Genomic DNA, 25,901 nt, shown 5'->3' with positions numbered 1-25,901 from the left:
GGCGGGGGTGTGTGGGCACGTGGCCTCCTGTCTCTTTGGCAATTGCCTTGTGGGCTGGTTCACGTTAGAATAACACGTTCTATTCTGCCGGTCTCCAGCGCGCAAATGGTTACGTCTGTGTCTGATACAGAGAAGCGACTGGCCTCAGAGTCCAACGTGCGCTCTGATCGTCAGTCCACAGAGGTTCAGGACCAGCTTGTCGAGGGGCGGGGGCCCAGGAGCCCACCCAGAATAAAACATGTAATTTTTGTTTCCCGCAGGTGGTTCGATAAGTCTTTCACGTTCATCGTCTTCAAAAACGGGAAGGTGGGCATGAACGCGGAACATTCCTGGGCCGACGCGCCCATCATCGGGCACCTGTGGGAGGTGAGCCTTTGCAGCTCCGGCTGGGATGTGGGAGTTGTTGCAGATCCAGACCCCAGACTGCGTTCTATCGTGTGGTTTTCGTCTGATGATACGATGCTTCGTAACACGTGTGGGCACTGGAAGTCACCAGTAGCCCAGCAAAAGCCCTTTGTGTCTTCGCCTCCTACAACTCACGTTCCTTAGGTAGAAACACATTTAATGGGGCACCTGGGTGGCTCAGCCTTGGTTTTGGCTCAGGCCACGATCTCGCGGTTCGTGGGTTCGAGCCCCGTGTCGGGCTCTGCACTGACAGCTCAGAGCCTGGAGCCTCCTTCCGACTCTGTGTCTCCCTCTCTCTCTCTGCCCCTCCCCTGCTCACACTCTCTCTGTCTCAAAAATAAAACATTAGAAAAAAAATAATAAATGTGGGGTTGGGTTGGCCCTGCCAGTTTTTTTAATTTTTAAAAAGTCATTTCTCCCTGAACCGTTTGAACTGTTTTCACTGTTGGTGTGAATCACCGAAGGGAGGTTTTGCTTTCTTTTTTTTTTTTTTAATGACTTTTTTTTTTTTAAGTTTATTTATTTATTTTGAGAGAGACAGAGCATAAGCAGGGGAGGGGCACAGAGAGAGAGAGAGAGAGAGAGAGAAGGAGAGACAGAATGCCAACCAAGCTCTGTGCCATTAGCACAGAGCCCAATGCGGGGCTCGAACCCATGAACCGTGAGATCGTGACCTGAGCTGAGATCAAGAGTCCGTCGCTTAGCCGCCTGAGCGCCTCCCGGTGCCCCCAAGGAAGGTTTTGCTTACTTAACTCATCTGTCACAGTTCTTGATTTTTTTGGTTTTTTTTTGTTTTTTTTAATTTAATTTTTTTTTTTTTCCCAACATTTTTTATTTATTTTTGGGACAGAGAGAGACAGAGCATGAACGGGGGAGGGGCAGAGAGAGAGGGAGACACAGAATCAGAAACAGGCTCCAGGCTCCGAGCCATCAGCCCAGAGCCTGACGCGGGGCTCGAACTCACAGACCGCGAGATCGTGACCTGGCTGAAGTCGGATGCTTAACCGACTGCGCCACCCAGGCGCCCCCGTCACAGTTCTTGTTTAAAGAAATTGCTAAATTCCAGGGTTGTCAACAGTGGCCTTGATTCAGAAATTCTGTATTACTTTGGTCTCATGACGCTCAAGATAACTTTTTTTTTTTGATTTTCTTTTTTTTAATGTTTATCTATTTTTGAGAGAGACAGAGACCGCGTGAGCAGGGGAGGGGCAGAGAGAAAGGGAGACAGAATCCGGAGCAGCCTCCAGGCACTGAGCTGTCAGCACAGAGCCCGACGCGGGGCTCGAACTCACAAACTGTGAGATCGCAACCTGAGCCAAAGTCGGACGCTTCACCGACTGAGCCTCCCAGGCGCCCCGATGGAAGTGCTGGCGTTTAACTGTTACTGTCAGCTGACAGAATGGCCTCTGGGTCCAGGGACTGGATGGTCCATGCTCCCCGCATGGACGGGATCTGACCTACTCTCTTGTCTCGGAGGCCCAGGCCATGTTAGAACAAGAGCTAGCCTAACTGTGTCAAGCCAGTTAAGAAAAAATCAGGTCAGAGTTGAATCCATTTTGCTGTCCGTTGTATTTCTGAAATTTCAGCGTGTTGGACACTCTGGGGGCTCCGATGCAGAGCGGCTCAGACACTCGGGGGGTGTTTTTTGTCTGTTTCTTTGTGTTTTGCCTCCCCCGCTGGGGAGCTCACTGAGTGCTGGGATTCCTCTTTATTTTTAAAAATTTTTTTTTTTCAATGTTTTTTATTTATTTTTGGGACAGAGAGAGACAGAGCATGAACGGGGGAGGGGCAGAGAGAGAGGGAGACACAGAATCGGAAACAGGCTCCAGGCTCCGAGCCATCAGCCCGGAGCCCGACGCGGGGCTCGAACTCACGGACCGCGAGATCGTGACCTGGCTGAAGTCGGACGCTTAACCGACTGCGCCACCCAGGCGCCCCTGGGATTCCTCTTTAAAGAAATGTTTTTGTTATTGTTGATGGAGATATAGTTCGCGTCCTATAAAATTTACCTCCTTAAGGTACACAACTCCCTGGGTTTTGTGTTTTACAAAGTAGTTGTCCGGCCATCACCATTACCTAATTTTAGCATATTTTCATCCCCCCCCCCCCCCCCCCCCCCCGGCCCCATCCCTGGCAACCACAAATCTACTTTCTGTCTCTGTCACTTTGCCTGTTCTGGGCATTTCATAGAAACGGACTCCTACAACATGTGGTCTTTTTTGTTGTTGTTAAGGTTTTATTTTTTTTAATTTTTTTTTTTTTTTTTTTTTTTTTTTTTTTTTTACATTTACAACCAAGTTAGTTAGCATCTACTGCAATAATGATTTCAGGAGTAGAGCCCAGTGATTCATCCCCTACGTGTGACACCCAGTGCTCATCCCAACAGGTGTCCTCCTTACCGACCCTTCCCCATTTAGCCCATCCCCCACCCAACATCCCTCGAGCAACCCTCCGTTTGTTCTCTGTGTTTAAGAGTCTCTGATGTTTTGTGCCCCTCCCTGTTTTTATATTATTTTGTTTCCCTTCCCTGATGTTCATCTGTTTTGTCTCTTAAAGTCCTCATATGAGCGAAGTCATATGATATTTGTCTTTGACTGACTAATTTCACTTAGCATAATACCCTCCAGTTCCATCCATGTAGTTGCAAATGGCAGGATTTCATTCTGTTTGATTGCTGAGTAATATTCCATTTTGTGTGTGTGTGTGTGTGTGTGTGTGTATCCCACATCTTCTTTACCCGTTCATCCATCGATGGACGTTCGGGCTCTTTCCATACTTTGGCCGTTGTCGATAGTGCTGCTATAAACGTGGGGGTGCGTGTGTCCCTTCGAAACAGCCCACCTGTATCCCGTGGATAAATGCCTAGTAGTGCAATTGCTGGGTCGTAGGGTAGTTCTGTTTTTAGTTTTTTGAGGAACCTCCATCCTGTTTTCCAGAGTGGCTTATGATTATTATTTTTTTAAGTAGGCTCCAATGTAGGGCTTGAACTCATGACCCTGAGATCGAGACCTGAGCTGAGATCGAGAGTCGGACGCTCACCCAGCTGAGCCGCCCCGGTGCCCCATAAAGATTTTATTTTTAGGTAATCTCTACACCCAACCTGGGGCTTGAACTCCTGACTGTGTTCCTGAGCAGCCCACAGGGTCCGTTTTTCTCCGCGGTCCTGGAGTGGAGATAGGAACGGTCACGTTAGGTGGCTGTGCCGAGGGTGTGAAGTCCGCACACCCCAGGAGTGGCTCTTGTTAACGTGTCAGTCGTATCTCTGTAGACAACAAGGATCTGTCTCCGTCGGATGTCATTTCAAATACGTCTTACGTAACACCGTCGGCCACGATAATCTTCTCTCACTTGACATGTGTATCTTTTCGTTTGCGACAGTACGTCCTGGCCACTGACTCCTTTCAGCTGGGTTATGCCGAGGACGGGCACTGCAAGGGCGACCCCAACCCGAACATTCCGTACCCCACCCGGCTGCAGTGGGACATCCCGGAGGAAGTGAGTCCGAACGATCCGTCGCCCGGGGTGGGGGACGAGCTTCAGCTCTCACAGCCGCACTGTCCACGCGCACTTGGTGGGTGTGCGCCAGCCCAGCTGGAGACCACGGACACTGAACCTTGTCCGTGCGGGCGTCTCCGGGGGGCCGTGGGGCTGCCCCAGCTCCTGCTGTCTCAGGGGCCCCGCTAGGTAGTTCTCCGCTTGAGGTTTCGGCGGAGATGGTCGGCGACGTTTCCGGCTCGGACCCAGCTAGACGTCGCAGTGAAAAAGTGGGAAACTGAGTCCCTTCCTCCAGGGTTGAACTACTCCAGATCACTCCCTTATAATTTTTGTCTCTTCAAGATTCTCAGGTGCAGTCCACTCGCTGGAAGGAAGCGTTTGGGGGGAAGGGATTTTGGGGGTGGAAATAGCACATTCCAGTTCCTGTAATCCAGGCAGGAGTTCCCGGGCCTCAAGAAATAACTGTCGAAGTAGAAAACGTCACATGTGGTGCTGTACCCCAAACATTTGTGTCCCCGGGGCTGGGGTGTGCTCCCCAGAGAAAGGTAGCCTTTGCTGAAACGTGTCAGCTGACCAAGTCGGTCGGCATTTATTTCAAACGTGTCCGTAGATTTCACTTTTAGAGCCTTTTTAGTTTCACAGCAGACGTGAGCGGAAAGTCCGTTGAGATCCCTCCTGTCACCCTTCCCCGACCCCACACGCACGCAGCCTCCCTCATTGCCCACGTCCCTGCCAGGGCTGTGCGTCCGTCACAGCCCGTGAACCTGCACCCACGTGTCCCCGTCACCCGGAGCCCAGCGTCGCCGTGGGGGTTGACTCTCCGTGGTGAACGCATCATTGATGAGCCGGGTGCGTGGTGACCTGTGTCCACCAGCACAGCATCCCAAGAGTCGTGTCGCTGCCCAGAAACCTGTGCTCTGCCTGTTCATCCCTCCCCGCCCCCCCCCCTCCAGCCCCCGGCGACCGCTGATCTTGGCCCGGTCTCCACATCTTGCCTTGTCCACGATGTCCTGTTTGTGGAATCCTGTCGTACGTGGCCTTTTCAGGCTGGCTTCTTTCACTTGGTAACACGCATTTACGGTTCTTCCGTGTGATTCCGTGGCCCGGTCGCTCGTCTGTATCGTGTGGTTGTACCACAGTCCATTTCTTGCTTTAAACTGGTTCCTCGGTCGCTGCGATGGGCTTCACAAAACAAAACTCGGGCTGTTCCAAATGGCCTTTGGGGTCCTGCTCAGACCAGGAAGCCCCCGTCTCCTACCGGCGTCCCTCCTGCCGGGGCCACCCCGCCACTGGTCGGCGAGCGGGGTGCCGTGTTGCTAACGAAGCACAGCTGCTGGAACACTTTGGAAAGAGCCGAGAGGAAAACGGGGTGTGTTTTGGGGCACCAACCCTGTGGCTTCGGGGTACGTCGGTAACCCCTCCGCCCTCCCCCATTAACTAAAACCTCCCTCTCCTTTCCCTCAAGTGTCAGGAGGTGATCGAGACTTCCCTGGGCTGCGCGAGCCTTCTGGCCAACGACGTGGATTTCCATTCTTTCCCGTTCCACCCCTTCGGCAAAGGACTCATCAAAAAGTGCCGGACGAGCCCGGACGCCTTTGTGCAGCTCGCGCTCCAGCTGGCGCATTACAAGGTACGAGCCTGGGGTTTTGTCGCGAGCCCTGGGGGGTCCTGGACGCATACGTGCCCAGGGCCGTCTGCCCCGTGGGTGGGGAAGGCCAGACACCTGTCCCGGGGTGGGGGGCAGCCGCTGGCGCGGAACACAGCCTGCTGGGTCTTGCCCGCGCGTCCTAGTCCAGGGTCTCTGCCACCGACGGGATGGGACGCCTGGTGAGCGGAGCCCCGTCTCGGGTGGTAAACTCAGGAAAAGAAACAGATGCGGGACAGCGAGGGGTAATGTTGACCGCGGATAAACTAGAACACACAGGCCAAAACTGTACTTAAAATCGACTTTCCTGTAGTTCTTTTAACGTTGATTTATTTTTGAGAGAGAGACAGAGACAGAGTGTGAGTGGGGCAGGGACAGAGAGAGAGGGAGGCACAGAATCCGAAGCAGGCTGCGGGCCCTGAGCCGTCAGCCCAGAGCCCGACGCGGGGCTCGAACCCACGAACCGTGAGATCATGACCCGAACCGAAGTCGGACGCTTAACCGACTGAGCCACCCAGGCGCCCCGACTCTACCGTAGTCCTTCACAGAGATGGTCCCATCTTGAGGCTTTCTTTTCCCAAATAATGTACTCACCCAAAGCAGTGGGACAGAAGCACAGTCATAGGGGACCTGAGCTCTCTGTCTGATGGAGTAAGTGACTGAAAGATATAATAACTGGATCTTAAGATTAATAAGCTCGATTTTTTTTTAAATTAATGAACACACATTGTCCATAAATATGAAGTGTCAGGGCTTTAAAAGCTGCTGACGGTTCCAATACAGAGGTTTTCTTAAGGGAACACTCGGTTCCACAGTAACCCATTTGAAAACAACTGGATGAAATGTTTTCGGCAGCAACAGAAATTAGTAAAGCTGACCCAAGATAAGGCAAGAAGCTGGAAGGAGGTCAGTACCCAAGGAAAGTCAGAGGTGGGTGGGATGCCCGGGTGGCTCAGTCGGTTCAGTGTCCAACTTTGGCTCAGGTCATGATCTCAACGGCTTGTGAGTTCGAGCCCTGCCTCCGGCTGTCTGCTGTCAGCACAGAGCCCTCTTCGGATCCCCTGCCCCCTCCTCTCTCGGCCCCTCCCCTGTGCTCGCTCACTCTCTCAAAAGTAAACCAACATCTGAGAAAGTCAGAAGTTGGAGAGCTGCCTGAAACGCGACTGTGCTTAGAAGCAGCTGCGGGGCCATGACAAGCATAATTTCTAGGGGCTTCGGAAAGGGAGGAGCTGCCTGGTTGGTTCCTGGGCAGGACCCTTTTCATCAGTGCGTCACACATGAGCAGGTGAGCTGGCTTGCCTGACATCGCGGCTCACGGTGGCGTGGCTGAATGTGGACCCAGGCGGGCTGGTTCTGAAACCCATTGCCTGAACGGGATGGATGCAAAAAAGACCAACGTTGCTCGTGAATACAAATGCAAAGAAAAAAAAAACCCTAAATAAAATAGTAGCAAATAGAATCTACCAGTATAGGAAAAGTACAGTCACCAGCAGCAGCTTATGGTCCCAGCAACGAGGGGACGGATCAGGCTTAGCAAATCCGGTAATAGATTAAACCGCATTATTAGATCAGGGGAGGAACCAGACAGTCCCCTCGACAGATACTAAAAAGACATCAAACACTCGGTGTCCATTCCTGACGACAGCTCTAAATGACGGGGACTGTTTCCTTAACGTGATCAATGCTGTCACGTATCAGTAGCCAGCATATGGCTTTAAAGGTGAAGAGGTGAGTGAGTCACCCCATTAAAATAAGGGTGAGCTGGGGCGCCTGGGTGGCTCAGTTGGTTAAGTATCCGACTTCAGCCAGGTCACGATCTCGCGGTCCGTGAGTTCGAGCCCCGCGTCGGGCTCTGGGCTGATGGCTCGGAGCCTGGAGCCTGTTTCCGATTCTGTGTCTCCCTCTCTCTCTGCCCCTCCCCCGTTCATGCTCTGTCTCTCTCTGTCTCAAAAATAAAATAAGTGTTAAAAAAAAATTAAAAAAAAAATAAATAAATAAGGGTGAGCTGCAGCCGGCAGCTTCGCTGTCCTCGAACTCCTTTCCGTGAGTGCAGTCCGTGCAGCTGACGGGATACTTGGGCAGGGGGACCGTCACAACATCCTCTCGGGAAGAGCGAGCAGAAAAGCTTTTATGATTAAGACGAACGCTCAGAGCGGAGCCTGCTGCAGAGTCTACAAAGCCCGGTATCTTCCTTGTCGAGCCGTGATGGCCAAGCAGAAAATAGAGCAGGCGGACAGAACGGGAGCAGAGACGAGAGTCTGGGATCAGGACGTGTGTTCATAAAGCAGGTGGGACTTTGAGGGGAGGAAGGGCCCAGAGCCACAGAGAAGATAGAGACGGTCTCCTGAAGGGAGACAAGGCTGTGGTTTGGGATAGAGAAGCTTGACCTCATAGAGGCAAATGGTCCCGGTTCACACTCCTATGTGAACCCAGTCTGGGGTCCGAAGATGATCTGGGGAAGCTTCAAGTTCGTCTAGAAGAGCTGACGTTTGAGAATCCCCAGGGACGATCCGAAAAGGGTACACGTAGTGAGGCGGACGCTTGTTCTTTCGGAGTCTGCGATGTGGAAGTTGGAAGAGCGTGGTCATCGTCGCGGTGCCATGCTGCTTCTGGATAGTGCCACGCAGTTCTCTATGGCAAAGGTGGGATTTAACATCGGTGGGCGGGGATGAATTAATTAGCGAATGGAGTTGGGGAAATTGGCTGGAGGGTTCCATTTGGGAAGAAAAGACAGAGCCCGGTAGGAAAACAGAGTCAGAGCAGAAGTGGGTGGTTCACGAGAACAGAAAGCTACAAACGGTCAGTGCATGTACGTGGGCAGTCTAATCTTGCCGGGAATCCAGAAAGTGCAGTGTAAGGGAGACTGAATCTTTGTGCCATTTGCCAAGGTCTTCCTTGAGTTCCGTGTTTGTGCAGGGCAATTTAGAAAGGGACGTTCGTGCACAGCAGTTGGGCTCATAAAGCTGGAAACACGTGTCGTGAACGTGTAACCATTTCCCTGGCAAATTGTGCCTTGCGAATTGTATCCTTCGGGGACAGGCTCACAAAGGTCAGCTTAAGCACACCCCTCGGTAAAAATTGGAATCAATCTGAAAGCTTATCAGTGTGAAACCTGTTAGATTACGGTATTCTCGTACCACGGACTGTCACGTGACTGTCGAGTGATGTCTAGCGTATTCTGTGAAAACGCACGGCTGTGGGGCACCTGGGTGGCTCAGTTGGTTAAGTGTCCGACTCTTGACTTCAGCTCAGGTCATGAGCTCACGGTTCGTGAGATCGAGCCCCGCATTGGGCTCTGCGCTGATAGCTCGGAACCTATTTGGGATTCTTTCTGTCTCCCTCCCTCTCTCTTGGTTCCTCTCCTGCTCTCTCTCTTTCAGGAAGGAAGGAAGGAGGGAGGGAGGGAGGGAGGGAAGGAAGGAAGGAAGGAGGGAAGGAAGGAAGGAAAGAAGGAAAAGGAAGAAAGGAAAGAAAGAAAGAAAGAAAGAAAAGAAAGAAAGAAAGAAAGAAAGAAAGAAAGAAAGAAAGAAAGAAAGAAAGAAGAAAGGGAAAAGAACAAATATGTGGTTGTAAAACACCATGTGAAAGTTTGAAAGCTGATAATTTATTACCGTGATCTTCAGACTTTGGCCCACAGGCCACATCCAGTCCGTGACTTGTTTTCGCTCGGCCCTTGGGCTAAGAATAGTATTGATTTTTAATAATTGAAAAAACAAAACAAAACAGAAGGATAACGTGACATGTAAATATCAATCGGCATTTCAGGGTTCACAGGGAGCATGTGATTAGCACTGTCACACCTAATCTGGATGTGCTGTCCACGGGTGTTTTGAGCTGTAGAGGGACAGCCGGGCCACGTGGCCCACAAACACGTGATGTTTGCTCCCTGCGCGGCACAGAAAACGTTTCCCGGCTCTGGCCTTATTGTATGCAGAGCCTAGAAGGGATGGATGGATGGAGACATTGGCAGGCGGTGCCGGGAAGGTTGGTCTCTATTTTCTTCTATCGTGCCGTGTTCGCGTTTTCTGGGCGTGTAAAGTTACTTTTTCAAAGCGAAAGATGACTTGTTTTCATACTTATGTCTGTTCTTTGCCCTCCGGCTGGAGGTTACCAGGATCTCATTCTCCACCCTCCCACCCATGTCTGTTTTTCACACCGCACTCAGCCTATTAAGAATGGTCCGCGTATTAAGATGACCTATGGAAAATGCCAGGCAGCTCTTTCCTTTCAGAAGTTTGCACGTGCGTGCTCGCTCATGAAGCGGTTGCTGTGTTAGGGACGAGCCTCTTCCTAGAGACCCTCCTCTGCTCAGCTCTGAGCCGCAGACCTCGCCGTGGCCGCGTGTGACTCCAGATGTCCCGCGGGTCCTGGGGTTCTACTCCAGGCTCTGAACCTTCTCTGCGCCCTGGACCCCGTAGGCAGTTCAGGAAAGCCTGGGGGAATCCCCTCTCAGAATAACTTCTATAAAGCGTTGTAAGAAATACTCAGGGGGCGCCTGGGTGACTCAGTCGGTTAAGCGTCCGACTTCGGCTCAGGTCACGATCTCGCGGTTCGGGAGTTCGAGCCCCGTGTCGGGCTCTGTGCTGACAGCTCGGAGTCTGGAGCCTGCTTTGGATTCTGTCTCCCTCTCTCTGTGTCTCCCCCGCTAGCCCTCTGTCACTCTCTCTCAAAAATAAATAAACATTAAAAAAAAATTTTTTTTTAAAAAGGCAATACTCAGGGTTACGAAGGTAATCTGTTAATTAAAACGCACGTCAATATTAAACGTAAACTTGCGGTGCAGTAAATATAATTGAGCACTCAATTTTGAGCAGCAGGTCCAAAGCTAGTGTAGTTTTGAATTTTTTTTTTTTTTTTAATGTTTATTTATTTTTGAGACCGAGAGAGACAGAGCATGAATGGGGGAGGGTCAGAGAGAGGGAGACACAGAATCTGAAACAGGCTCCGGGCTCTGAGCTGTCAGCACAGGGGCCCGACGCGGGGCTCGAACTCACGGACCGCGAGATCGTGACCTGAGCCGAAGTCGGTGCTCAACCGACTGAGCCACCCAGGCGCCCCCTAGTGTAGTTTTGAAGCAGTGATAAGCATAGATGATATTTTGGCATATCTGTAGCAACCATAATTTGTTGCGCAAACAGCTATGATTTTCTCTTCCAAGTCACGGGGGCCGTTCATAATGAGTGTGGTTTGTTGGCTGTGCTTCTAAATGCCGTATTTCAGTTTGAGGTTGGCAGAAACTAAAATGTATCTATTTTTCCCTTCCGAGTGAACACGTTCCCAAGGTTAGTAACCATTGGTCTGGTCCCCGTCTGCCCTTCCGACCTTCTCTATTGACTCATTCAGCCTCATTCACTCAGCTTTTGCCACGCTGGTCTTTTTGCTGCCTGGGAGTATGTCAAGCTCGTCCCTACCTCAGGGCCTTTGCACTTGCTCTCTGCTGGTAATTGCTGTTTTGGAGACAGAGCTGTGGTTGGTTCGGTCTCTGCCCAAGTGCCCCCGTCTCCTATTTAAAACAGCCGCCACCCCGTGGCCCTTCTGTCACCCTGCGTTATTTCTGTTCGGTGCGCCTGTCACCGTGTTACATTATGTATATCACCCGTTTCTCCCGCTAGAACGCTTGCCCCTTGAGGGCAGGGACACAACCCGTCTCGTGCCAGGAACGCAGCAGCCGCAAGGAAGAAGCATCCGCAAACGAGTCATGACTGATTGAATGAACACACAGGGCAGCGGTCCTGTGTTTGGTCTGTGGCTGTTTGCCTCCTGCTTTGGGGTCATGTTTATTTTTCATTTAGACGCTAGAGGTGAAAATCCCCCCGAGTGCCACCACCAGCCTGAACACTGAGCCCAGGGCAGCCGTCCCAGGGTGTGACAGGTTTGTGTTCTTGCCCCGTGCATGTTAGTGTCTTCACAGACTTCTGGTCCTGCTCGTTAGAAACTGGAGGCGTTCGCGGGGGGCGAGCGGCCGCTGTCCCGGGGGTGGCAGGTTGAGCGGGGCTCCCGGCGTAACCCGGCTGGAGACCCCGAGCGCACTAATGCTCGATGCGTTTGCCGAGACGTTTAGGGGGTCGGTGAAAAAACTGTGGGTACCTTGCATGGCCGTGCTGACCACTCACGATTGAGGTTTGATGTTGGAAAGTGGGCCTCACGGAAGTCGTTGCCTCGTGGAGCCCAAGCTAACTTGTGTTAAATGACTAAAATGCCACATTTACCCTCTTTGCCCGGATCTCCTTCTCTTCCTTCCCTCCTCCCTGCCCGCGGCTGGATCACGTGCCCCTTGGCGCCCCTTGGAACCCGCAGCTGGCAGCGAGTTCGCTGAAAGGCGTGTTTGCTAAGATCGCCCGGACCCTGTTTGCTTGTCACTCTTCTCTGTACCCCACATACACCGGCATGGGGGGCAGCGTGGAAGCCTTCCGTGTGGGCAAGTGCCAGCCACCGAAGGTGGGTCGTCACAGGCCTCCTGGCCTGTGTTCCCCACCCCGTGGCCTGCTCGCCTCGTCTCTTCGCAGGCAGGACTGGGGGAGGGACAGAGCCCCGAAGGCCGCTCACAGGCACGGCCCGCGCTCCGGGAGGCTCAGCCTGGACTCTGGCTCTGGGTTTGTGTGACATTGTCAGCTGGTACCCCTCCGTCACGTTGGGGTCGCCCGGGCCCGAGCGCCCGGCGCTGTTGTCCGCTCAGGAATTATTTGGGTCCACAAAGTGCCGTTGGCCGCTTTCCCGTCCATATTGGGAACCGGCGCGTCCTCGAGCTGGCCTGGCGGCCACGGGCACTTTGCAAGCGATTTCCTCCCGCGGCGCATGCTCTCCTTGGACCCCGTCCTTGTGCACCACCTGCCACTTCCACCTGGAGCCCCTGCCGTGCCATCATCTGTCCCTTCCAGGGTCTCCGCCTCTGTCACCCCAGCCCCCTTGCGGTCCCTGACGACAGCGTTCCTGGACCCCATGGGGCCTCTGCCCGTCCTGCCCTCCCCGTCCCCTCCCCTGGGCTTGGTCTCCCCGGCCTGTTGCCGTCCTCCCCGATCTCGTCCCGTGGCCCCAGGCACAGCAGAACCACCCCCGGCTCCGGCCGGCTCTCCGCCCGCTGGGCCCCGCACCCAAGAGGCTGGTGTGGCCGGAGATGAGCCCCAGAGTGCTGGCCGCTCCCCTTCACAGCGCTGAGTGGCTGACTCTGGCGGACCCCCGGGCAGCCACTCTGTTCCGCGCCCCCTCTCTCTGGCTCTCAGCGCCTCCCTCCCCCGTCGGCAGGCCAGCCTTCTTCGTGGTTCACTGGAAAAATGAGAGCATCCCAATGAGACCTCGAGACCACGGCCGCCCCCGCTCTGCTTTGTCTCCCCTCCCGCCCCGGCCACCTGCCCTCCTTCTGGGGGACATCACTCCTCACCTGTCCCTTCTCAACTGGGTCATTGTCACCGTCATGCAGACATGGTGGAATGTTCCCTGCCAACACCTTGTGTCTTTTAATAATTTGCCCGAACGTCTCCTTGCCCCGTGTTCCTCCCATAAATGTGTCTGCACTTGGGGCGGCGGGGGGGGGGGGGGGGGGGGGGGGGGGGGGGGCGCGCGGTGCGTGAAGCTCAGGAAATCGCGTCATGGCATCGGTTGCACCCGGAAACGGAACGTGGGCTACCCAGAACCTGACCTCCCCCGCCCCCAGCCCTTTGCAAAGCTAACGACGTCTCCGTCTGCCTGCTGCACAGCCCCGTGTGAATGAAGACTGACGTTGACTAAAAGCTAAAGCCGACCTGTCCCTTCTTGTGCATCAGAGTCCGTCCGCCTGCCCTGCCTCGTATGAAAGTTCTCTTCCTTTCCCAGGACATGGGCAAGTTCTGCCTCACGTACGAGGCCTCCATGACCCGGCTCTTCCGAGAGGGGAGGACGGAGACCGTGCGTTCCTGCACCACGGAGTCGTGCAACTTTGTGCTCGCCATGGTGGACCCCACCCAGACGGTAACGTGGCGCCGGGCTGGGGACGCTTTGGGGCTGACCCGCGAGCCTCTGCAGGGGGAGCCGTGTTCAGCTTCTCCCCTGCCCTCCTTTCAGGGGAACCGGGCGTGGTCGGGACGCACACAGAGTGGTTAACGTTTGTGTCCCTTCCGTAGCGTCTTACAGCTTGGACTCCCTGAGTCTAAGTTAGGCTTGCACCCCGCGCGGACAGGCCTGGGAGTGGGTGCGGCAGGACAGAACAAGGGGCTGGGTGCGGACGCAGGGACCGGGCCACGGGAGCCTTCCGCTCGGGGTTACGGGAGCCCGCTGCCCACGCCGAAGCCCCCTGCCCGGGTCCGGGGCTCCGGTTGTCCGTATGCTGCCTTTGAGAATCTGGCAGTGGCCTGGGAACTGTTAGGGCAGTTCGTTTTCGCAGCCGAGCATCGGAGACTCCGGTGAATTCCATAGGCTGCTGGGCCACACAACCGGGACGTGGCCGAGGCCAGATCTGTGCCCAGAGCGCAGGCGTGCACTGCTGGTGGCCCGGGAGACATTGGCCGGGGCCCTTGCTCCGCCCTCGCCCTGCCCACTCCGCTCCGCCCTACTCTGCCCTGCCTGCCCTGTCCTACTCTACTCTGCTCTGCTCTGCCCTACTCTGCTCTGCCCTACTCTGCCCTGCCTGCCCTGTCCTACTCTGCTCTGCTCTGTCCTGCTCTGACCTGCTCTGACCTGCTTGCCCTGTTCTGCCCTACACGGCCCTGCCCCGCCCCGCTCTGCTCTGGTGAAACTGTTCCCGAGAACAAAGGCTTCTGATTGTTTGGAAGGACATCAGTAGGCACGAGCAAGGTGACGCCGGGCTGGCTGCACACAGGACCACGATGCCTCTCCTGTCGTGCGCCCCCTGCGGTTTCTGAGCCGCCCTTTCGGTGGCACAAGGTGGGGCTTCTGCCCCGGCACGCCCCTCCCGAGACCCCCGTTTCTCGGGCCATCGGACCCTTGGAGGGAAGGGCCGTTGCTTGCGTCCCAGAGCCGACTTAGGCCCCGCCCCCCGCACAACTCGCATCTCCTCACCCCTCCTCGCTTAGGTTGAGCAGAGGCTCAAGTTGTTCAAGGTCGCCTCCGAGAAGCACCAGCACCTGTACCGCCTGGCGATGACTGGCTCCGGGATCGACCGTCACCTCTTCTGTCTCTACGTGGTGTCCAAGTACCTGGCCATGGATTCCCCCTTCCTGAAGGAGGTGAGTGTGGCTGCCAGCGGCCGCTCGGCCAGGCACGCTGGCTACCCCCAGACTAAGTCGGTGCAGCCTTGCAAGTGGGACGGGGCCTCACAAACGGGCGCTCGAGCTGAACGGTCATCACAGTGTCAGATCCGAGCTGTGCTTTCAGTGCCGTGTCCCTTCAGTCCCCGGGAATACTTGGTGTCACATTTAACCCTCCTGACCCCCCCCCCCCCCCCCCCAGACGCCAGTGACCTCGAGCACGGAGCATGGAGTGATGAGCTCTTGTATGTATCACCCTCGTTTGTAATGGAGTGTAATTTTGAGTTATAAAATTTAATTGTTAACAATGCCGTGTTTAACAGGCAACTCGAAGACTTCCTGCGAATTTGCTTCCGGGCAGCACAGCCCCCTTTCCGAATCTTAGTTAATGTATCCGCCCCCTTTTCTGCTGGTGCTGCCCATCCCCCAACCATCCGGGTGCCCTCATCTGCCCCAGGCCTTCTCTGCGCACGTACTGCCCCCAGACAGCCGGGCCTTCAGGGCCGCAGACCTGTGGCGTCCGTGACCACCCAGACACCGAGCAAGCCTTTTCCTTCTCCAGTGGGCCTTCCTGTCTCAGGGACAGGAGAGGACGGTACAGGGAGAAGTGTCACGGGAGAGACGCCTGGGTGTTAAGCATCTGACTTTGGCCCAGGTCATGACCTCACGGTTCATGGGTTCGAGCCCCGCACCGGGCTCTGTGCTGACGGCGCGGAGCCTGGGGCCTCCTTCAGATTCTGTGCCTCCCCCTTTCTCTGCCCCTCCCCCACTTGTGCTCTGTCTCTCTCTTTCTCTCAAAAATAAACAAACATCAAAAACATTTCTTAAAAATGCGCCATGAGAGAATCTCCTTGTGGTCTGCAACAGGTCTTGTCGGAGCCTTGGAGATTATCGACCAGCCAGACCCCTCAGCAGCAGGTAGAGCTGTTCGATTTGGAGAAGAATCCAGAGTACGTGTGCAGCGGAGGGGGCTTTGGACCGGTAAGTGACCGAGCGTGATGTACGCAGAGCTGCAGGTCGGGGACAGGACGCGCCCTCCCATCCGCCTCTGCTTCAGGTCTTCCACGCGCCCCCTCCTTACCTTGTCGGGCACCGCTGTAGAGGAATTCTGCAGGTTGTCAATGCAGGTGTTAATGCCAGTCTTGTGTGGAAAAACGTTAGTCCCGTCTTCACATCATCTCCTTTCCCGAGGTTCAGCTGAAACTTGCCTTGCTCTGTAGGTTGCGGACGATGGGTATGGGGTGTCCTACATCCTCGTGGGCGAGAACCTCATCAACTTCCACATATCTTCCAAATTCTCCTGCCCTGAGACCGTAAGTACGAAACAGGGCCCCCTTTTCTAAAGATGGGGTATTTTTACGGCCTTCTTTCTAATTTGACGGAAGTGTTTTTCCTCACTTTGATGGAAAAGACCAGTTCGACTGTATACTTTTACTTGCCTTGGACTTTGTTTCAAATAAATGAATTTAAAAATTCTCTTAACCTAAGTTTTTCAGTTTATTTGAGAGAGAGAGAGAGAGAGAGAGAGAGAGAGAGAATCCCAAGCAGCCTCTGTGCTAATAGTGTGGACGAACCATGAGATCACAACCTGAGCCGAAACAAGAGTGGGATGCATAACGAGCTGAGCCACCCAGGCGCTCCTCTCTCAACCTAATTAACTTAAAAAATTTAAAAAAAATTTTCTTAATGTTTATTTTTGAGAGAGACAGAGTGTGAGCGGGGGAGGGGCAGAGAGCGAGGGAGACACAGAATCCGCAGCAGGCTCCGGGCTCCGAGCCGTCAGCACAGAGCCAGACGTGGGGCTGGAACTCACAAACTGTGAGGTCATGACCTGAGCCGAAGTTGGACACTTAACCGACTGAGCCACGCTGGAGCCCCCTATCCTTGTCTCTGTGCTTCCTTTCCACGGGGAAAGCAACGCCTGAGAGCAATGCCAAGTGCCCTGTTAGCAGAGAGGACTGGGATTCATTTACTTATCGTGTTTTATGTAACGTGTTGCCATGAGGGGAGGCCTTCCAGCAAAAGCACACCCACACGCGCACACGGCCGGTTATCTGCGCGAGCCCTCGGCATGTCTCCAGGACGCGTGACGTGGTGATGAAGCCATAAAGTCAGAGCTTCGAGAACTGGCAAAGAGGAATGTTTGCAAGGAAGGGGCCGTTTGTGAGTGGCTCGTGGCGTGGGATTTCCGCGTCATAACGTGTGTTTTTCCGGTTTTTGTTTTTGAACGCCAGGACTCGCATCGCTTTGGGAAGCACCTGAAACAAGCCATGATTGACATCATCGGTTTGTTTGGGTTCAGCTGCCACGCCAGAAAGTAATCCCACGAGAGCCACCGTGAAGGACAACGAGCTGTGCTGAGAAAAACCAAATGAAAAGTAGCTGTTGCTCCTGATTATAGTTCGGGGTGAAAAATCGCTCAAGAAACCCAGAAGTTTTCCTTCCCGCCCGGGGTTTGGTGGTGGTGTTTCCTAGAACAGCTGTCTTCACCCTGTGAAGTATAATCCCACTACTTCCTGGCAGGTCCTGACTTTGGGAATGTTTGATAAGGTGCCCCCCCCCACCCCCCCCACCCCGAAAGTTTATGCAGCCACACTGCGTTTATATACAGGATGAAAATCTGGTTGAGCTAGTTAAGGGACTAGTGGGGTTGTGACTTCACCCGTGGGAAATGCCAGTGGCACGTTTCCTCGGTGGGGACCGAATACCTGGTCCTTAACGGGCATTTACTTTTTTATCGGAGCTTTTTTTTGTGCAGAGAGAGAAGCGTTCCAGGCAGAGATGTTAGACTGTTCGTAGTCGACGCGTGTATAATGCACTAATGGAAGCCTGGTGCTTTGGGAACCAGTTTTGTGTCCCTGTGGGTAGTAACTCTGTCCCCGTCTGGCTTGGTAGTCTGTGCGTGCCTCTCCGGGTCTGAAGCGAGTTCGCATCCCGTATTCTGTAGTTTTTACTGACCCTGCAAGTCTTCAAACCCAGTGCCTTAAAAACGCGAGGCCCTAACGAAAGGGAGAGCGTGGGAAAGATGTGCTCTGCAAACCTTCAGGTGGAATGGTGAGCGTCTTACTCCTTTCTCGTTTACGGAGCGGATAACCCTGTAAATAAGCGCTTCCTGTGGCTTCCCTACCCCTAGAAAGACCAGTTTCCTTGGGAGGGCAGCTGGCCTAGAGCCCTCTCTTCGGCCCGCCTTCCTTGCATCATTAAGCGACAAAAGAAAGAGTGTGCGTGTGTCAGAAACGGGGAGCGAGGGAGATCGTGACCAGGTGTGACACGTCTGCCGTAGTCACTGAAGAATAAAAAGGTACAAGACGTGCCTCGGGATTACTGCTTCCCCGGGCTGACGGCAAGGAGGGCGTGACGTTGACCACTGACGAAGGGAAAAAAAGCTCAAGAAACGGGAAGAGTGACCTCAGAAGGGTCAGGACAGTGCAGCACCTGGAGGCCCCGGGCGTGCTTTCTAACCCCACCTGGGGAGGGAGGACCCCTCTCCTTTCCAGCCGAGATGCGGGGAGACGGCAACAGGAGGCCACGCCATCTCGGTGACCCGCCACGCGTCACCGGTGACAGGTGCTAAGTTTAACGTAGCCTATCCTTCGGGTGGGAGTGCCTTTATGGAGAGAGTCTGATTGACCAAAAAGCGATTATGCACTGAATCGTCTTCCGCATTTAATGTAACCCTTAAGGATCATGGAATGAAATAACCCACTGCCTGTGGGCGGTAGTGACAGGCTCAGCTGTCCCGTTTTTAAAACCGCGTATTTATTTTTCTGACCACTTTGCTCCGGTCGGGCTTGCTTCTGTAAAGAGTTGTGCACTCCAGTGATACAATGGCCAGGCTGAACTGTTGGAGGAGACAGGGCGCTTGCTTGCAAAGCACATGTATTTATGTATATGTTTTCATGCAAAATTCCCACCTACGTGGGCCAAAGAGTTTTGTTTTTTTTTTTTTTGCTCTTAAAAGCAAGAAGAAATGAAAACAGGCCAAAAAACCACACAAAACAAAAACAAAACTAAGATGAAAACCAACAACTATGATAACAAACCCTCGTGTTCATCTGTGGTTCACAGTCAAGGAGGTGGGGGGTGGGGAATAGCGTGCCCCGGGTGGGCACGGCTTCCAATCACGGGGGCATCGGCGACTGTCACAGCCACCTAAATCCTGCACTATTGACCTGACAAGTCTGCATTCCCTTCGCGTTCGCATGTGAATTTGAATGTTGACCCGTAGCACTTAATACCTATTTGGGCTTGTCTCTCAGGTTTAAATATTTCCAATGTAATTACCTGTCGTTAACCAGTGCAGTTATCAATGCAATTTTATATTTCCTGGGAGAAAGGAGAGTGGGTTTTTATTGTACATGTTGCAAGGAGGAGGGAAGAGTATTACGTATTTAATTTAACGTTGAATAAGCCATAGTCTTTTCTTAAAGGAGCTGTGGTTTGAATTTGTTACCTTGGGCTGTCCGTTGCATGTAAATACAATATGCTCTTTTGGATGTAAATCTTAGAAATGCAGGATGAATGTTATCATTAATAAAACATTAATCCCAGTCTTTGTTTCTGGCTCTTCCCTTATGTTGATAAGGAGACTATGAGTCAGGGACGAAGGAAGAAGTCAGGCCCTGGAGACAGAGGTGAGGGGTTTGTGCCCATGGCCTGGCTTGGGCAGAGTGCACATCACAAGATGCACGGGCCTCGCTGAGAAAGGAAGCTGCTGTGGGCCGCGGGTTTCTATTCTTCATCCCTTTATGCGTTGCCTTCCCGCCCCCACGCCTGGAAGTGTCCTTCGTATAGTAGGTGCTCAACAAATATCTGTTCGGTGAATGCACGAATTCGTTTTCTCAGTAGTCTTTATTGAGTGCCTGTTGCGTGCAAAGCTCTGCTCGGTAGAGCGGGGGCCCCACCAGGTTCTGGCGGTGGTGGAGATCGGATCCAGTGGAGGGAGGAGAGAACCAAGACAGCCGTTCAAAGGACCCTTGGTGTCCCAACGCAGACGAGAGGGTCATGAGTAGGGGGACGTAGCTGGCTCCAACAGGAGGTGGAGTTGGGCCCAGGCCTGAGGAACAAGATGGCTCTGGCTTTGGCTGACCCAGCCGGGCCGGCATTACATCTAGGAGTGTTCCAGAGCTCCTGGGTCTTTGAGTCTGGCTGGCTGGTGACTCACACAGGTGGCTGCGCACGCCTGGTGATCAGAGCGGCTCCATGCGAATGTCTGTCACGAGAGAGTGAAGGGCAGGGCCTCACGGGCTGATGTGCTTGGTCACAGGCTCTTCGAGCTCTTTGCTGTTCGCATCGGCTGCCTTCCAGATCCCTACAGTTCGGGAAGCCCCACTGCGTTCTCAGCCCTGCCCCGACCTCCGCTGAACTTCATCGTGGTGTGATTATTTCAGCCATAAAAGGAGCGTAAGCTCATCGACAGGTGCCCGTGTCAGTGAGGCCCCCGAGAGGGCTGGGAAGATACACAGCCGACTACAGCATCCCCTTTGGGGACTGGCGTGGTGCTTCAGGAAACTTCAGCTCCATTTGTAATGTTTAAATATTTCAGTAGGAGAGATTAGGTATTATTCACTTAAGGAAAAAAAAATCTACCTTAATTTTGATCTGAACAAGTCAGACTGGTCTGAGGGCCTCAGTTTCTCCCTGTGAGCCTGGCGCTGCGGACCCCGGGAGCCCCGGCCCTCACCCCGCCCCGCCCCCGCCCCCGCAGCAGCCGGCCCCGCCCCCCTCCTGACGCACCCGCAGCTCGGCTCCGCCCGCGCAGCGGCCCCGCCCACCGCTGCCCCGCCCCGTTCCCCGTCCCAACCGCCAACGGCCACGGGCACGTGAGGGGCCCGCTCGCCCCGCCCCGCATCCTGGATCCGCGCTCCCGCAGCCCCCGCGGCCCCAGGTGCGTCCCCCTGAAGAGGCCTGAGCCCGCGCCCCCTCCGACAACTGAAACGTCAGGCGACATCGATATCCCCGCGGTCCCCGGGCCGGCCTAGGGGTCATGCCCGAGGGGAGAGGGACCGTGGGTCCCCTAGTGAGGGGCTCGGAGACCGCGGGGCCCCTCCCGGGTCAGCCCCACGGGGACCGGGGTACCTCTCTCGGGCCAGGCCCTCGGGGACGGGGGGACCTTTTTCGGGCCAAGCCTTCGGGGACGGGGGGTACCTCTCCCGGGTCAGCCCCTCGGGGACGGGGGACCTCTCTAGGGTCAGCCCCTCGGGGATGGGGGTACCTGTCGGGTCAGACCCTTGGGGAGTGGTGGGATCCCTCCCCAGTCAGCCCGTCGGGGATGGAGGGACCTCTCCCTGGTCAGGCCCTCGGGGACAGGGGGATCTCTCTCCGGTCATCCCCTCGGGGATGGTGGTACCTCTCCTGGGTCAACACCTTGGGAACCATGGGGCCCCTCCCCGATCAGCCCCTTGGGGACTGGGGTACCTCTCCCAGGTCAGCCCCTCGGGGACGGGGGTACCTGTCGGGTCAGACCCTTGGGGACGGGTGGGACCCCTCCCCAGTCAGCCCCTCGGGGATGGAGGGACCTCTTCCTGGTCAGGCCCTCGGGGACGGGGGGACCTCTCTCGGGTCAGCCCCCTCGGGGACAGAGGGACCCCTCCCCGGTCAGGCCCTCAGGGACGGGGGGGGGAGGAGGGACCTCTCTCGGGTCAGCCCCTTGGGGACGGGGGGGGGGGGACCTTTCTCGGGTCAGGCCCTTAGGGATGGGGGGACCTCTCCCCGGTCAGGCCCTGGGTGGGGGATGGAGGGACCCCCGGGGTCAGGGCGGGGCCGCACCCCCCTCACCTGGCCATGTGTGCGCAGGTGCTTGGCTCCCGGCCGGATTGCGCACGGCAAGGGGTGCAGGGCGACGCCCGGCCCGAGGTCCCCTCAGCAGACATGGAGGAGGCCCCTCTGCTTGGCGGGATGTCCAGTCCCGAGGAGATGGTGACAGACCTTTTCAGTGCAGACAGCCCGTTTGTTTCCGAAAACCTCACCCTGAGAGCCCCGGTGGTGGTGAAGCACGAGGAGGGCGAGTTCCACGTGTTTAAAGACGCGTACCTGAGCCCCGCGGACCCCACGGAGCCCCTCCTGCACGCCTTCAGCCCCCCGCTGCAGGCGGACTGTGAGACCCAGGGCAAAGCGGAGTTGGCGGGGGGCGACCACGCCCAGGAGATGCTGGCGGAGTACCCTGGCCTCCCCGACCTCAGCCCCCTGGAAGACGCCGTCCTGCCCGTGGCCCCGCAGCCGCAGGCCTACAACGTCCACTTCCTGTCCTCCCTGCTGGCCCCGCACAGGAGTCCCGCCGTCCTGCCCCTGGGCGCCTGGGCCAGGGAAGGAGCCGCCCACCCCGGTGTCCGGGTGATTCCAGTAAGATCCATGTGGGAAAAAGGCTCTGTCACCCTGTCCCAGACAGACTGACACTGGTCGTCCCAAGACCCCCCCTACCCCCCCCCCACTCAAGCCTTTCATAGCATCCCCGGTTGGATTCACGCCTTCAACTGAGCGCCCCGCTCTGGAAGCCGGGTGGCGGCTCCCCAGCGAGCCATTCTGCCCGGAGGAGAGTCGGGTCCTGGGGCCCTGGTTCCAAGGTGGGCTAACGCTGCAGAGAGCACAGGGCAGCAGAGGGAAGGAGCCAGGAAGCGTGTCGTCCTGGGCCCTGTTGCTGTCAATGGCTTTAGGAAAGAGGCCCCTGTTGACCTTAGTGTTAATAGTGCCTGTGAAAAGTGCAGTGTGGTTGAGTTTTCATGGAATCGTGGAATCAAAATGTGAGAGCTGCTTTCTGCTGCTAAGGGGCTGTTCCTCGGGCACATGTAACACGAATCCCAGTTTACATAAACTCCCTGCTAATTGTCAGCCGACCGCCCCCTTTTAGAACCACTGGTGATTTCTGCTTTGTTCTTGCCGAAAGGAAACAAGTCAGTTTTTAAAGGCAACGAAGGATCCCGAGGAAATGTGTGCTGCCCCCTAAAGGGACCTAGTTTGGAAAGTCACTGTGTTCTCGGCAAATTTTAGGAAGAATCCTCCTGGTTTTGGAATAGCGAAATCTGATGGCAGTTTCTTTAACCACTGAGTCTTTTGTTTAAAATGTTTTTATTTTAGGGGCGCCTGGGTGGCTCAGTCAGTTAAGCGGCCGACTTCGGCTCAGGTCATGATCTCGCGGTCCGTGAGTTCGAGCCCCGTGTCGGGCTCTGTGCTGACCGCTCAGAGCCTGGAGCCTGTTTCAGATTCTGTGTCTCCCTCTCTCTGACCCTCCCCCGTTCATGCTCTGTCTCTCTCTGTCTCAAAAATAAATAAATGTTAAAAAAAATAAAATAAAATAAAATGTTTTTATTTTATTTATTTTTTTATTCTTGAGTGAGAGACAGAGTGTGAGTGGGGAAAGGGCAGAGAGAGAGAGGGAGACACTGAATCGGAAGCAGGCTCCAGGCTCCGAGCTGTCGGCACAGAGCCCCACGTGGGGCTCGAACTCACGGACCGCGAGATCATGACCTGAGCCGAAGTCGGACGTGTAACCGACTGAGCCTTCCAGGGTCCCCAGGAGTCTTTTTGGTTTTTAAATTGCATTGATTTTCAGTGGTACCCCTGGCATTTCACCCCCTCTCTGGTGGTGGTGGTGTCTCGTGCTACTGAGTGGGCAGTTGTTACCACATGTGGCTTGGAGACACGGTTGGCAGTTCCCCCTGACCTCAGTGTTTCCTGTTAGTGATCGTCCTGCCACGCAGTTAGGAGAGCACTACTGTGTAATTGTAAGTTCGGCCGTAAATGCATTCTCAACATTACTGAAACATCAGCGGGGATTGTGGGCGTCTCGAGAAAAAACAAAAAATAGTCAACTGAAACATTAAATACAACCTGATGAGCACGCTCTAAAAACGGGGAGAAAGGGGCAGCCTTTGAGGCCATTTTGAGGGAGGTCCCACAGGGCTGTCAGCTCCTTTACAGGGTGGGGGGCCGTCCAGCAGCTCCAGGGGCACCCCGGCCAGCCGGGAAGTCCTTACGACGTGTGTTTGAAACAGCATGAGCGCCGCCTCGAAATCACAGCTCCACACCCGGGGTACCTCAGTTGAGGGCAGATGGTCTCAGTCCTCCGGGTCCTTACTCCCCAGAGACGCTGGTCAGATGGCTCATCGCACTCCCCCCACCCCCCTCACCCCTTGCCCCCCATAGGGAGAATGACAGTGAGGGACAGAAGGAAAGGGAAGGGCTCTCTTTACTTTAAAAAACGCAACTTCCACAGAGAATTTTCCGTATTATGCAGCCATGAACCCCTGTGTCCACGGTGTGATCTCTAAAATAAAAATTGCTTTTTTTAGGTGGAAATAAAGGAAGCCGGTGGCGCAGTTATAAGTAACAACCCGGAGGAGGCAACTTTTCAGAACGCCCTTGGCCCCGAACCCTGTCACACGTTTGAGTCATCCCAGGAAGCAGAGGAGGCCGCCGGCTGCTCTCTCAAGAAAGACTCTAACCCAATGGTAACGATGCCAAAGAAATGTGTCTAACGGGATCTTAAACGTTTGACTCCGATCGTCGCCAAGTCAACAGGAGTCGTTGATTTCATCCTGTTTACTTGTCGACCCCGCCTTTTTGGCTGTCTCATCTCGCAGAAGAGGGACGTAATTAGGACCTTGCTAGGGCTCCGTTCGTCTCCAAGATCCTCCTTGCCCGGGTCGTAGCAGACCAGACAAAGGTCAGGGCGTTGCCGCGTTGCCAAGGAGGGTAACCGCAAGTCCCCTCGGCCAGTGCAGACCCTGGGGGTGGCCCAGGGACCGGGGAGCCTGCAGAGCTCTGTGGTTGGGCGGGCGGTGCTGGGGTTCCGGGGTGGCTGTTTCCCTTCCTGCCTGCCCCCACATTCCTAATAATGCCAAGTAATACTCGCATGACTGTGGTTTATGTGCTGGTGTTACTTTGTATTTCCATTTAATCCTCCCCTCAACTCTGTAGGGGAGACATAATTTTATCTACGTTTCACGGTTCAGAAAACAGAGATGCTACGTGGTGTGCTTGCCAATGGTACATCTGGGACTCCAGGTCTCCGTGTGGTGAGGCCTCCGGAGGGAGGGAGCCCGAGGATCGGGGCCCGCCTGTTCCTCTAGCAAAGAGTCCAAGGAACCAGAGACAGAGATTGCCTTCTCCGTGGCGGCTCTTTATTCTGAGAAAGGAGGCCTAAGCTCTAAGGCACAGACTTGAACTAGGAAACACTTGAAAATGAGCTCATCACAGACCCGGGCTTAGCTGGGGCACACACTAGCCCCTGCCTCTCTGTGGTTTTACTCAGGCCCACGCGTTCTGAGAGCAGAGCTTTCCCAGGATGTCCGGACCAGGCGAGCAGGATGGGAACTCTTCCAGTGCTGCCCGACGACCAAGTAGCCTGGGCACGCTCCTGGGGGGGACACGGCAGAGCCCGGGAGAGCCCACTCTAGACGTTTCCCCCAGTTTTGTGCACCTGTGTGTGTGTGTGTGTGTGTGTATGTGTGTGTGTGTGTGGCTAGGGCTTTATCCTCTGAATACAAATAAAATTCCAACCAAACATGAATACTGGCCACTTAGCCAATGTCAGGGTGATGTAAAGTTTTGACCCAGCGATCAGCATTTGCAAGGCTCAACGTGCATTATTCTGGTAACCTCAGTCCTTTATGCTTATTCAGGTTTTCCTGTCTGGGAAACCCAAAGGCGACTTAAAGTCAGAAACCACAGCTTCTCTGGGTATCTGTGGTTTGACCGTCAGAATTAGAAGCTGTGCGTGGGCAGAAACCACGACTTCTCTTCTGTATTCACGCCGTAAAGGCTTGGACGGGACCGCACCCAGCGAGGACTCTGTCTGTGGTTTGCTTGACTTATGTCTTTGACTGACGGACTCACCTGGCTCGCTGAGGATTTGTCGGTGGTTCAAATCCAACTGGGTGATCTGAGAGTGCCAGTCAGGCCCGGGAAGACTGACGTGGCTTTTTCAAATCTTCGGCTTCTTGGATTAGCCTTTCTTTTTTTAATTTATTTATTTATTTTTATTTTTTTTTAACGTTTATTTATTTTTGAGACAGAGAGAGACAGAGCATGAGTGGGGATGGGGCAGAGAGAGAGGGAGACACAGAATCTGAAACAGGCTCCAGGCTCTGAGCGGTCAGCACAGAGCCTGACGCGGGGCTTGAACTCACGGACCGTGAGATCGTGACCGTGACCTGAGCCGAAGTCGGACGCTTAACCGA

General features: G+C 54.8%; 2 protein-coding genes across 8 annotated transcripts in view; both read left to right on the top strand.

The window, feature by feature from the left end:
- The window catches only part of CPT1A (carnitine palmitoyltransferase 1A), a 58,691-nt gene extending 39,417 nt beyond the window's left edge, over positions 1-19,274 (top strand). For 2 of the 3 annotated variants that reach the window (XM_058689937.1, XM_058689938.1), the window contains exons 12-19: positions 261-366; positions 3,784-3,900; positions 5,366-5,530; positions 13,355-13,489; positions 14,551-14,703; positions 15,592-15,705; positions 15,945-16,037; positions 16,959-19,274. In XM_058689937.1, the coding sequence (XP_058545920.1) occupies positions 261-366; positions 3,784-3,900; positions 5,366-5,530; positions 13,355-13,489; positions 14,551-14,703; positions 15,592-15,705; positions 15,945-16,037; positions 16,959-17,045 (970 nt within the window). In that variant the 3' untranslated portion in view covers positions 17,046-19,274. The remainder of the gene's footprint in view (positions 1-260; positions 367-3,783; positions 3,901-5,365; positions 5,531-13,354; positions 13,490-14,550; positions 14,704-15,591; positions 15,706-15,944; positions 16,038-16,958) is intronic. The other variant, XR_009250145.1, reaches the window with a different exon arrangement.
- Positions 19,275-20,511: 1,237 nt separating this feature from the next.
- The window catches only part of TESMIN (testis expressed metallothionein like protein), a 41,562-nt gene continuing 36,172 nt past the window's right edge, over positions 20,512-25,901 (top strand). The window contains exons 1-3 of one of the 5 annotated variants that reach the window (XM_058689934.1): positions 20,512-20,611; positions 21,520-22,065; positions 24,012-24,170. In XM_058689934.1, coding sequence (XP_058545917.1) covers positions 21,595-22,065; positions 24,012-24,170 — 630 coding nt within the window. In that variant the 5' untranslated portion in view covers positions 20,512-20,611; positions 21,520-21,594. The other 4 variants (XM_058689935.1, XM_058689932.1, XM_058689933.1 and 1 more) reach the window with 4 other exon arrangements.

The sequence above is a fragment of the Neofelis nebulosa genome, chromosome 10 (genome assembly GCF_028018385.1).
Source record: "Neofelis nebulosa isolate mNeoNeb1 chromosome 10, mNeoNeb1.pri, whole genome shotgun sequence".
In the NCBI taxonomy this organism is placed as follows: Eukaryota; Metazoa; Chordata; class Mammalia; order Carnivora; family Felidae; genus Neofelis; species Neofelis nebulosa.
The sequence above is the reverse complement of the archived record's forward strand: the minus strand, read 5'-3'. Positions and strand labels throughout refer to the sequence as shown.